The following is a 13,640-nucleotide window of genomic DNA, read 5'->3' on the forward strand; positions in this document are numbered from 1 at the left end:
CTTGTCCCATTTGGTAGTAAACAAAGAACATTCAATGAATTATAACACCGTATCCTCGCGAATCCCACAGATCGTTGTTAATTGTTTAAAACAGGATCAGGATATTTGAATATCATGTGCTGAAGGTGTCCCGTTTTCCCCCGCCCTACTATATGTTATAGTGTTGTACAATATTATGCGACGGTACATGTGCAACTAATATACCCACAAAAAAATCATTAAAGCAATACACATGTCGCACGTTCAATACCGAATTTCTACCTACAGTGTATACGGAGTGACTCGTGTATGCTGATATAACATAATTCCCTTGCATTAACATTAACCCTATGTTACGTATGCAGCGAGTACGTAAACGCTAACAATTGCTGCATATACTTGCAATCAACCGTAAACCACGTAACGGATGAATGTAACTTGTTTATCCACGCCTCACGGGGCAACGATAGACGCTCAATGCTATAACATGGGTGTTCATTCTTGTATGGCTGACAGTTTAAGAGTAGAAACCGATTAAGGGCGGCTGGTTTGGATCAATTTCCGTTGAGTGTCTTGTCCAAGGAAACACATGCCCACACAGGTAGCTCGAACCAAAGAGCCCCAACCACTGTAAGAAGATGGGACACCTTTAGCACATGATGTACGAATATCCTGATCGTGTTTTAAACAATTAACAAAGGTCTATGGGAGTCGCGAGGATACTGTTTTATGATTCTTTGAATGTTTTTTGTTTACTACCAAATGGGACGAGAAATTAAAATGAAAGTGTGTCCCATCTTCCCCCACCCTACTATATTTAGTAGGTCTATATGCGACTACTTTAACAGTGTAAAACATACTAAAAACTTGTTCTGGTATGATTTATTGAAGATTCCTTCATGGCACAGTTACACTTATAATCTCTTGGGCAATTCAACATACAATCTCATGTCAACAAACATAACAACACAAGTACAAAGATGCTCACTTTGGCGCAATAAAGACAATTTGCACATGGGGTGCCTTGGGCACAATAAAATTAAAAGAATATCTACAAGGCATCGAACTAACTGTGGCGATGATTTTATAAATTCCAGGGTTGTTAAATTCCCAGCAATAAGTTGTGATAGTTGATAGTAAGTTCAGATTTTTTTAAATTAAAGAATAAGAGGCTTTTATTATTGGAAAATGAAAGGGGTCCCTGAAAAATGTAGGGGGGGTTTATATATATATATATATATATATATATAATATAAATCAATGCCCTGTACAATATAAATCAACGCCATGTTGAAGAGAAAATCGAAAAGTTGCTCTGTAGAATGTAAAACAATGAATTTTCACTTTAATCCGACCGTTGCAACATGGTTCAAATTGTAAACTACTTTTGGAACAAACATATTTTCAGTGAAGTCCACGACTTCATTTACAGTGAAATTTCACTTTAATCTAACAAGTACTTGAACTGTCACATTATTAAAATTACAAACAAATTCTCAGTACAAACATATTTACAGCAAAGCTCCAACCATATCTGCAGCATATTTATCAGGAATAGCAGCACTTGCCACAACTGGGCCTTCAGTTTTGGTACTCCAAACCAATTTCCCTGAGTCAGCATTGAAGGCATAAAGATAATTGTCGGTGTTGCCGATATACAGAACTCCAGCTTTGTCCATGCGTGGACTTGCCATAAATGCATCCTTTGCTTTAAACTGCCACAATATTTTCCCATTATTCACGTTAACTGCATATAGAATGTTACCAACTGGGGAAAACAGCATGTTAAGGCCAGGCACCAATAGAGGGGTTGAAATAGTAGTTGATTCTTCATTTTCGGCGAGCTCTTTTTCCCATACAACAGACTTACCTTTAATGCTAACACACTGTACTGCCCCATATAAAGTGGTGACAATAATTTTATCATCATATAACACAGGGGAGGCATCGCATGGTTCTTTTACATCCATTTTCCACACAAGCTTCCCAGTTTTAATATCAATCACATGAAGATATGCATCATAGGATGCAACGTATGCTAAACCATCCTTTTCTGAAATAGCAGGTGTAGCAAAGATAGAACTCTTGGTGCTGTAAGTCCAGATCTCTTTTCCATTAACCTTATCTAGCATTATAACTGTTGGCGTTTTATCTTTAAAAGTTTCTTCATTTGTTTTAACAGCGATAATTACCCCATCTTCGTGTATGTAAGGTGCAGCCCACAGTTCCCCTGCATAAAGCCCACTTTTCCATATTATCTTCCCATTATTGGAAACATCCAATGCATAAGCATGCATGTCTAAAGAAGAAATATAAAGCACTTGTTTCTCAGCATCCAACCTTAAAGGTGCAGTAACAGCATCACCTAATTGTTGCTTCCATAGAACTTTACCAGTGGACGCTTCAAACGCGTAAACAAAAGCGTCTTCGCCAGCTAAATATATTATTGGGTTCGATTCATCATTATTAAACACACCAGTAGAGCCGGCATCCTGACTTGTCTTATGTTTCCATACTACTGTACCATCCAAAGCGTTAAAAGCATAGAAGTAACCATCATCAGATCCAAGGTAAATCAAGTTATCAGTTGTGACATGTTGTGTGTCCGACTTTTTAACCGGCTTCTGCATTACATCTGCCACAGACTGGAGTTGGTTCGGGAATTTAAACATTTTTTCTTTTGCTCGGAACTCCGCATGTTGTACTGCACTTGCGGCAACTTTGTTGATATGATCGAGGTTCGGGACATTAAACACCTCCATCCAAATATTAAACCCAATGTTCGGCTGGCCGTACGAACGCACATGGTGCCACCAGTACTCGGGTACATACAGAACATCACCTGGCTCAGTTGTCACGTTATAAAACTGAATATTCTTAATCAAAGGATATTTTTCGATGTCAATATCTTCCGGGTTAATGGGCGACAATCCAGGCTGTAAATCTTGGTATGAATCTGCATAGGCATCCTCACTGGCAGTGTAGTTGGCTAACAACCAATCCTTTGTACCTTTAAGTTGAAAAAACAGATTCTCCGACCCATCATGATGGAAAACAGAGGTTGCATTTGTGTTTGTGAAGAGCACAGTAGAAGCAGAAATCAATTTATGAATGGGTGGGGTATTAATAAAGTGTGGTAACGGTATATGGGACGTTAAGTCATGAGTAAGTGGTAATTCCGAGTCCCAGTAAAGTTTATTTGTTTCCAAAGTATCAATGAACTTACTGAACTCTAGCCTTGTTTCAGTTGACCAACCAGATGTCCATATAGCTCGTTTGTATGCTTTACCATGGAAGCCGTGCATCTGCTCTTTTAGAAACGAAACATTGCCAACTTTCTCTATTGCTTCCAGCCAGGATTTCCCGCGTAGCTTAAACAACACAGGCACGCCGGCGTAGAGAAAATCTTTCGAAAAGTCGAAAACTGACGGCTCAAAATCAAGCACTTTAACTGTATCTAAAACTGGGCGAAAACTATCCAGTTTTAGTTTGTTAACATTTTCATTTGCAGTGCATAAGTGTAGCATAAGAACGCACACAAATGTTGCAACCCATGTCCAGTTCATGGTTTTAGTAGCCTTATTGCTGTAAAAATAAATTAATATTTTATATTTTTTGTATTATATATATAATATATTATTAACTATAATAAGGAACTGACGATTTCTATTTGAATAAAAGATGACGATGCCATTTAGGCGAAATAAATTTCTTTATTACTACTAGTGGTTGGTCTTGATTTTTGTTTGTTACGTTTTCATAGAACCAGATCACTAAAAACTAAAAGAAATACAACTACTGCTAAATTTTTACTGCTGTAAAACTATTCCTTTCTGTTATATCTATGGTTTATTATTTAATATCTTTACTAGAACTAGTAATTGAATATACGCATGTGTTGACATAAATAATTACAGATATTTATTGCTTGAGCATTGAACACCCATAAGACCATATAATATAGGTTAATTTATAAATAGATTGGTGCTAGTGAAGAATCTTCCCCCCACTTTCCGGTACATGGCAGAATAGGCTGGTGGAAAGTGTTAGGGGTTGGTGGTTAGGGGTTAGGTGTTGATGGTTGGGGGGGTTAGTGGTTATAGGGGTTAGGGGTCAGTGGTTAGGGATTAGCAAAAAAGGTGGGGGGGAAGATCCTTCACTAGCACCAATAAATTTACCATTGCATAAGCCTAATACAGCCAACTTAACCGTGTCTAAACTGACTGTATACTGCTGTTGCTGCAAGACATGTTGCATTATTTGCGTACCGACGTTTGGACGTCTTATACAGGGAACAGGTCGTCTTTATCAGGCTAAATGAAACTTAACAGCGCAAAATACTGGTACGGTAACATAAATGCCAGTAGAGCAGTTTAACGAAAGTTGTGTAACTCGTAGAAGCTCTAAATGCGAACGTGATTAGAGGCCTGTAATACGCAGTACAGCGACGGGAAACGGTTATTCTATCCACGGCTTCCACACATATTATACTACGCTAATGCTTCCTGGGAAACATATGGACTTAGTTTGGATTAAAGTAATTGCACACGCGCTAGTTACTGCGCTTAAGCATTCATATAATCGCTGTTTTACTGCGTAAGCAGATTCGAACAACTCTGAGTTTCATGTCCACGAAAAAAAATTACGGACTGGGTTTTACCCGAACTTGATAACGGAAATAGTTGAATTTATATATTTGACATTTTATGGGGACATAAGTTTACGGTTATGTTATTGCTAAAGCACTAATGTAATACTCAATTCCATGTTAGAGTTGTGAGGATACGAATATATAATTCTGTAAATATTCTAAACTTCTACCAACTGGGACAGTAAATGAAATAAAAAGGTGTTCCATCTTACCCCGCCTTACTATAATACACAGGTATCTTACAACCGTTCCAACACAAATGATATTTTGTATTGCAATTAACATTTAATTGAACATTAGATAAAAATCAAGACCATTTTACTTTTGAAGTAGTTAAGAAATGCGGGGTAGGGCATGTTTAACAAAACACGTCAGTAAGTGACAATTATAAACGATCGGAAAGTGCGGCCGAACAATTTTCTACTAATTATAAACACACAGTTCTATATAGAAACTCACTGTTGCCAGCTTAGTTGAACTGACTGGCTCTCAGGAAACAATAAATACAAGGCGGCTTTAATATAACAGTCTTTCAACGGAGACCATTGTCGTTTTACTTGGAATTGTATTAATAGTAGAGTGGGGGAATGTGGGACACCTATTCCATTAATTTTCTCGTCCCATTTGGTAGTAAACAAAGAACATTTAAAGAAACAGTTTTCTTGCGATTCCCATGGAATTGTTTAAAACACGATCAAGATAGTTGGACATTATGTGCTAAAGATGTCCCATCTTCCCTCACCCTACTATATATTAGTTCCTAATTATAAAAGCAAAGAAAAACGGAGAGGTCGTATTATGATGATGATGATGGGATATTTATTTAAAACACGCAAGCCACCTCATCTCTTACGTAAACTAATGTTTCTGTGAACCAACCAATGCCCGGGGCACGAAGAGTTGTCCTCAATGTAAAACTTGTCGGGTTACTTTTCAGTTGCGAAAGTCGAGACATTACATGAAAGGGCGCTGTAAATTTTAAAGCGATTTAAAAGGAATTTTAAAGAATATACTGAGCAATTTTAAAGTGTAGAATAGTTTTAATTTACATTTATTTTTGTGGTAGACTATGTTTTAGTGATAGATTATATTTTATAGACGGATTTCTGTTAAGGAGTCAGCGGTATATAATTATTTGATATAACTTAAATTTTTAAGAATACTAAGTAAAAAGACGCTAAATTTATTTAATTAAGGGCACAGTTCATATTAAAAGCTAACTTTTATAAAGCCAATACACATTTGTCGGTTTCTGTAAGTTTTAAAGTGCTGATTTACCCCGAATTCTAAAGAACACTTAAAATGTTATGGCCGTCTATACTTTATTTAATTCCGCGATGCAGTCCGCATGTTTCATGCATCACCACTGTTACAAAGCTAAGATTTATAATAGGATGGGGAAAGATGGGACACCTTTTCATTCTCTTTTCTCGTGCCCTTTGGTATAGTAAACAAAGAAGATTTAACAAATTATAAAACCATATCTTTACGACTCCTATATAGACCGTTGTTAATTGTTTAAACACGATCAGCATTTTCAATATTATGTGCTGAAAGTGTCCCGTTTTTTCCCAACTCTACTATATTTTATTCGCCAGTTTCAATCCACCAAGGTTAGAGCTGTTAAATTAGTAACTACCTTTACTAAAAATGGGAAAGCAATAAAGCTACGACCGCCTACCAAGTTAGCTGGGATAAATTTCAAGTTTTAAAATTCAAATCAACGAATTATCAACATGGGAGGGCTATCTATGAAACCGGATGGTGACGTCCAGGGGTCCAAACTCGCTAGGAGGGTGGCGGAGAATGAAGCGACAGAAGTAAGGATAGCTCCCGAAGCTAGAGTAAAGGAAAAGAAAGAAAGCAAAATGAAGCTTGGTCCCTTTGAATTTGATACAACTTACCCAAGGACTATCCCGGGTTTTGTGAGGATTGTGCAAGTGGTAAGTTATAATCTAAACGATGGGATAATTAGCACGTTTAAAAATGATCTAATCTATACTACGTGGGTGAGATCCTGCAAATGGCCATTTTATATTAGAATGGGGAAAGATGGGACATCTTTTTATTTTGTTTTTTTTCCGTCCTATTTGGTAGTAAACAAAGAACATTCAGAGAATTATACAACTATATCCTCACGACTCCCATATAGACAGGTATTAATTGATTAAAACACGATCTGAGTATTTGAACATTATGTTCTAAAGGTGTTCCATCTTTCCCCATTTTAATATAGCCTACCTCTAGAAGTCGCATTCATGTATACACGCAACATTGTTAACATTTTCCCTTCAAAATTTAAAAAAAAAACGCCGTGGCCCAGTGTTTATACTGCTCGTTTGTTTCTATTCTAGAGAATATTCATACACAATTTACGTTTCAGCTTACTCTTATCGTTGCCTTAGTATGTCTCATCATCGCGTCAAACTGGCCCGACAAAGGAACATACACATTCTACTGTTTGTTCCTCGTGTTCGGGATTCTTATAAGCGGATATCTGTTGTTCACTGTCATGGCTTCAACCAGAGGGAAAACGTTTCTATTCGGTATGTTGAGAAGTTGGACATTATACATACACACACGCATATAAGTCTGCTACCATTGGGGGCGTATGTGGCATTGAACAAGGCACTTAACGGCAATTAGTTATACCCATTGTTTTTTTATTGGTATAGAACAAATTATCAGCGATCAATACAGAAAAAACTATCTCTTAAAAATAATCACCCACAAAGTTACATACGCGGTAACTCTGCACAAGGTGTATGATACAGAACACCCGTGTTTAACGACAGTTGTTGCCCCGCCACGCAAGGATAAATAAGTTACTTCATAAGAATTAATGAAAATCATTATTGCAGTAGCTAACCGCTATTCGTATAACACATATAGTGGGGGGGGGGTTACAATTTGGTAGTAAACAAAGAACAATTGAAGATTTATAAAACCGTATCCTCGCGACTATCATAGACCGTTGTTAATTGTTTAAAACACGATTAGGATATTCTGATATTCTGTGCTAAAGGTGTCCCATCTCCCCCACCCTACTATATCACCCTTGCCATATAAAACAACCATCCAATAATTTATATTGCACCGTTATTTCCTTTTCTTGTAACCAATAAAGTTTTGAACGACATTTCAACTTTTACGGAACGTTATAAAACTGCTTTCGTGAAACAAGACCTATAGTGCGCATCCTAAACCTATAACCTTCTGAGTTACAAACATAACTACCATGTAGTTTTACTAACTGTGCATTTTGTTTTCAGGTCTCTCTTGGATTACCACGGTAAGTAAATAAAATTTAAAGTTTTTCGTGATACAAAAATCTTTATTGGTTAGGCATTTTCGCATTGTGGTATTTGAAGTGTAATTTAATTATTAGCTATAGTAGATTGGGGTAAGATGGAACATGTTTTCATTCCCTTTTATCGTCCTATATTTGGTAATAAACAAAGAACACTTTAAAAATTGTATATGCTAACGGTATTCCATCTTACCCGACAGTACTTTTTGTATGATTAAGAAAATCTGTATCGAAATTTAAAACCAATGATCTTACTTATTCTGGTCCCTAAAGTGATAAGAGCTTGCCACGATGCGCCAAGGACAGACGCACGGTGTTTATGAAGCAAAACACTCGTGTTTCTGCGACTGTTTTTGCCACGCCACGCGCAGATAAACAAGTTTATTCATTACAGGAACTTATATACTTCGCGTTGTTCGGTTTACTCATATTCATTGGGGCTTGCCTCGCTGCAAGTAAGTCGGCTGGGAACGCAGGATTGAACGCATCGTCGGTTAGTATTATATATATAGGCTACTATGTGTATACAACGTTTTTTTGGGGGGTCATACCTTTTTATTTGTTTTTTTGCTAATTCTCTCCTCTTCGTTGTTGTAATTAATTTGATTTTCGCTATCGTATTTAAAATACGTTATCGAACTATATATTTTTCCTAAAATGGCATCATCAGTCTCTCATCCAAATAGCGAGGCGTTATTTAATCTTTATACGTCTCTATACAAAGGCGTTCGGTTTCATCTCTATCATCACGTTCGCTTATTACTTCTGGATAACTTGGAAACTCCGTGGATCAGAAGAAGAAGAAGATGTTAAAGTTGAAGATAAGAACGAAGTTGAATCAGGGAGGAAGTCGGTTGCGTCATCAGGGTCAAGAAAGGTGGAGGAAAATGAAGAACGTCGCCCGGAGAGTCAGCACAGTATAAGGTAATACACCACCGGTGAAAATCTACTTTTCGCTGTCATAATATTGATCAGTAATTGTTATCACAGTATAGTAGGATGGGAAAAACATGGCACCTTTAGCACATAATTTCCAAATATCCTGATCGTGTTTTAAACAATTAAAAACGGTCTATGGGAGTCGTGGGGTTACGGTTTTAAAATTCTTCGAATGTGCTTTGTTTACTACCAAATGGGATGAGAAAATAGAATGGAAAGGTGCCAATCTTCCACCACCCTACTATATAATGTAATGGGTTCGTCGCTCTGGTACAATGGTTAGAACGCTAGCTCTATTTTGATACAACCAATACACATGTTTCATGCTATTCTATATATGCCAGACGTCTTGCCCCGGGGCACAGCGGTGATTACACACTTGCTTAAACTAGAGAATAAGAGGTCGAGGCATGGCTTTGATACCTTTATAGAACTGTGTTCTTGGGCAGGATACATAGCGGCAATTGCTCAAACACAGTGGTCACTAATGGGTTGTCAAATTGTCAGCCACACATTAAAAAAACATCTTACAAAGTTAAAGCGGACACGAAGTGTATAAAACAGAATTTTAACGACTGTCATTGCTCCACCACGGGAGGAAAGTTAAGATACATTCATTCACTGCAATTTAAAATGAAGTATTTATTTACAATTCTTTTTTTTTCAGGCGATTCCCGTCGGTTAGTTCACTCCCTCCCCACCTAACCGACCAGATTTACGAGAACGGCAATAACCCTCCCCAAGATACTGTAAGCTTCCATCAACGCCCTCACAGGTATGTGAATATCCTGGCGTTGAATTTACGCTATACCAATATATTTGAGTGACGAACCAGTAACCCAGTGACAGGCGCGCTGAGTATACTGTGCCATCAGAATATAACGAAGTCACTTCCGCATACTATATGGTACCACGGCGCCGTATAGACACAATGTCTTTTGAAGATATGTTTCTGATTAAAACTTATATGTTTAATTGAATAGTTTATTATTGACTGTTTGTAGGGTGTTACGGTCACGCTTTTATAGAACAAGTTATGTGTTTCTAAGTTATTCGTTAGCGTGTTATAACGACTGTTGTTTTCCTTATTTTTTTTGCATTTTTGTTTTTAAACCCGACCCGACCTTCGTTGATATAAATGGCGTTGAATTTCAACATTAATATAATAATTGCACGATATTGGCTTCAAACCTTGAACAAAATGCGCCGCGGGGTGAAATCATACGTGTTCATGCTAACCTGAGTGTGTTGTTTTGTAACTTAACCTGCTGTAGGGACGTTTAAACTATCATTATATTGGAGATGACTAACGGATAAGAAATTCTTGTTATCGTCGAACAACCCTATTCAAAAATAGGGCAATACATTTTACACGGAAACGTTTTCCAAAATAATATGCTTTGATTATTAATTAGTTTATGTGGTTTAGCAGCAAGCATTTTTAACCGATGTCATTCGTTTTGTTCTTGGTGTTATAACTGTTGTTGCCCCACAACGCAAGGATAAATAAGTTACATTCATTCATTCTTATAATTTACTATTCTTAAAATCTCTAAACCACCTTATATACATCTATTCTACCTTAGTGAAGTTTCAATCAGTCTTTGCGTTTCTTATTACAGCGCTTCAGAGAAAGACTCTGCATACAGCGAAGGCGAGTTAACCCCAACCCGAGGAAAGGTTATACCACCTAAGATGCGACGAACGGGCAGTGGGTATGGTATGGACCATCCTGAGATGTCAAACGTATTGCATCGTCAACCATTGTCACATATGACGCATCGGTACGGGAGAAGCGGGGAAAACAGGTGAAGTTTGCAAGCTTTGGTAACAGTATGGCTAGAGTTAGTAAGATAATTCTGATGCTGGTTCCACCAGACATAATTATTTGTGCATACACGGGTTTAGCTCAAATAAAAGGCAGTTTTAAATGTGTTAATATTGTTATTATTGGCGACGCACATGTCGTGGGTAAGATGATTGCATTGTAACTGGAAGGATACCGGGTTGGATGCCTGACCTTGGGCAAGAGATTTAACGTTTCTTGTTTCTGTATGGGTTGGATTTCAGGGTAATGAGCCAACTGGGCATAAAACTCAGGTCTCATAGCGTGTGGCATAAATGGCGCTAAAATTTACCTCCATTGACAATATCGTAACTGCTACAATTGAGAAGGTTTAAATATACGTTTACACTTTTGCATTTATTCTATAGAAATGCATACGGATACCCACGAGAGCTTGCCACCAGTTCGTTTGTAAACCAGGGATTCCAACCTAATGTGTCAAGATTTGAGACTGACGATCTTCACCGATCAAGGGGCGGCAAAAAGTCGATGCCAGATTGGCTGAGGGCCGCACTTGGTGAAGAGGTTGGGCAAGATAACATGGAAGATGAGGAGAGCCAAGACTTTGGTCCTCCACACATGACGAGGAACGCAACGATGCCCTCGATTAAACAGAAAGAGTTTCCTCTTCTTAATACATCAGATGAGGAGTCGATATGTTATCCCTCTATTTCACAAAACGGTGGATTAATCAGTAGAGAGGCATTTAGATCAAGGCAACATCAGACTCTTCCACATGGTAAGAGGAGAAGAAGAAGAAGCACGGGTACAGGGATCAAGTCCCACCATTCCCACCACCATGGACACCATCATCACCAAAGACATCACCGTCATGGGAGCAAAAGGTCAAGCCACCATCACGGGAGAAGACGTCATCATGAACATCATCACCATCATAGAGGGAGGCACCCAGCCAATGGAGCACATGAGGATTACTTGCGTAAAGTAATGGGAAATGATGAGCTTGTTATGAGAGGAGGACATGACCCTCATGATCTCAGAAGAGATGACAAGCTCCCTGGGTTCCAGCCACACCAAGGGAAGCCTATTGAGACAGGTAAGAGGAGAGTTATCCCAGAGCAACCAATATCAATCCAGTTCCCAGAGCATTCAAGGTGGGAGGATGAAGGGATGATGGAAAAGTATTTCTCTGGACATCAAAGGGATTAATTTGTAACAACTGAACTGAACTAGATGTATGGACAGGAATTATCTCTTGGATAAAAAGGCATTTAAAGATTAAACCAACATGATTCTGGTCTTCTGGATATGTCTAAATCCGGATTAGCATTCAAATGTTGGATAAACATCAAAGAAATGAAACTCATCAACGTATTTAATCTAATCATGGAAATAAAACTTGAGTAAGTGAAAAAGTGTTTCAAACATTGGAAATACATTAAATGAATATTCTTCTGCTTCAGCATTTGTAAATATAAGGTGCACATTTAACTTCAGGAAGATTGGTGTTGCACCTATGGATCGTCTGCACTTTATTTAGCCAAATTGCACCTATAGATCATTTGACTTCATAAAGCTTATGATTGTAGCTTGGTTAAAGTTACTTCACACGCATGGCGCTTTTGAATTAGAAAACTAATTCTCTATGCAGTATATTTAATATATATATATATATAGATTGCAGTTGTTTAGAATAATTGTGGTTTATAAATATATTTATTTAAAGTTTTCTTAAAAATTTATAGCATTTATTAAACACAAGAACGCAGCCTATATATATGGCACTTCATTTTCAAACGATTCATTTTAAAACTAAAACCATCTAAGTTGTATGTTATATACATGTAGACTGTTATGTATGTAACGAAACTAAGCCACCCATGTTTTATGCACCTTAATGTTGGGCAAGGCTCCGGCATAACTTTGGTGTAGCTAGCTACATGGCGCATATTTGTGTAATTGGTTATTAAGTATTTTGTGCCGGTTTATCTTTGAATTATGATTCTGTATGAAATTTAGCTTTTTTAGCTACGTGGTAGTAGACGCTTTGATTCTTTTCTTATCGCACAAATATATTTGAAGTAAAAATACCGCAGTCGAGTTGATCATTAAAACAAGCTACAAACCAGCAAAACGTCAATTATTGTCGTGGTAACGATAAAACAAAACATAAACGCTCACAAAGGTACATATGACTAGACGAACACGAGTTGTATGAAATAGGACATCTGTGTTATAACTTTTAACAACTACCGTTGCTTCCCCACGAGAAGATTAATAAGTTAAAATGATTAATTTTGTTTCATATTACGCTAAACAATGAGCAGACTGCAGGTACATAGCTACACACGACACACACTTACGTTTCAATCGGGTTTCGTTTCAGTCAGGTTTGCTAGCTTTAACTCTTGTTCCAAAGGATCATAGCAGTTATATTCAGTTGCACATAGTGGGCACGGGGTGTATGAAACAGAACACCGCTGTTGTAACTTCTGTCATTGCCCGCCACACGAGGATAGCTAAAGCGCATTCATTTATTTAACTAAAAGGGGAATAGTTTTTGTAAATTTTTCCAGTGGGTAAGTCCCGAAATCTTTATAACAGATAGTACAACGGTTTTAAGTGTCAAATTTGTTTTATTAATAAAGGCAGTGGCAATTTAAAACTGCAATAGACTGTTACAGTATTATGTAATATCATTTAGTTAAAACTATTTTAAATAAAATATTGACTGTGGATGTAGTAAAGTCATTTTCTTCATGACGGGAAGCCGTTTCGTGTATCCGTTCTTACTGTAGTTATCATGTGGCTGCGTGTGTGTAATTCCCCAACAAGTTATGGGCTGTTTAGTTACGTAAATAATGTTGTTAAACTGTGCCTAACTACATAACACAGTTATAGACTTATTCGAATACAGTAGTGAAGTTCAACTTAATTGAAACAACGAAGAGATG

The 13,640-nt window shown here is 37.5% G+C and overlaps 2 protein-coding genes across 2 annotated transcripts; one reads left to right on the forward strand and one right to left on the reverse strand.

Moving 5' to 3' along the window:
• Positions 1-846: 846 nt before the first annotated feature.
• LOC149732968 (uncharacterized) lies at positions 847-3,564 on the reverse strand. Its single transcript, XM_089882558.1, has one exon. It carries the CDS (start codon positions 3,543-3,545, stop codon positions 1,491-1,493), a length of 2,055 nt encoding a protein of 684 aa, XP_089738684.1. The 5' UTR covers positions 3,546-3,564; the 3' UTR covers positions 847-1,490.
• Positions 3,565-6,206: 2,642 nt separating this feature from the next.
• Positions 6,207-12,776, forward strand: LOC149732969 (uncharacterized). The gene is made up of 8 exons (XM_089882559.1): positions 6,207-6,573; positions 7,014-7,176; positions 7,903-7,922; positions 8,335-8,433; positions 8,665-8,864; positions 9,547-9,654; positions 10,502-10,687; positions 11,094-12,776. The coding sequence occupies exons 1-8, from the start codon at positions 6,367-6,369 to the stop codon at positions 11,893-11,895; spliced, it is 1,785 nt and encodes a 594-aa protein (XP_089738685.1). The 5' UTR covers positions 6,207-6,366; the 3' UTR covers positions 11,896-12,776.
• Positions 12,777-13,640: the final 864 nt, after the last annotated feature.

Source organism: Ciona robusta, chromosome 8, assembly GCF_009617815.1.
Source record: "Ciona robusta chromosome 8, ASM961781v2".
NCBI classification, from domain to species: Eukaryota; Metazoa; Chordata; class Ascidiacea; order Phlebobranchia; family Cionidae; genus Ciona; species Ciona robusta.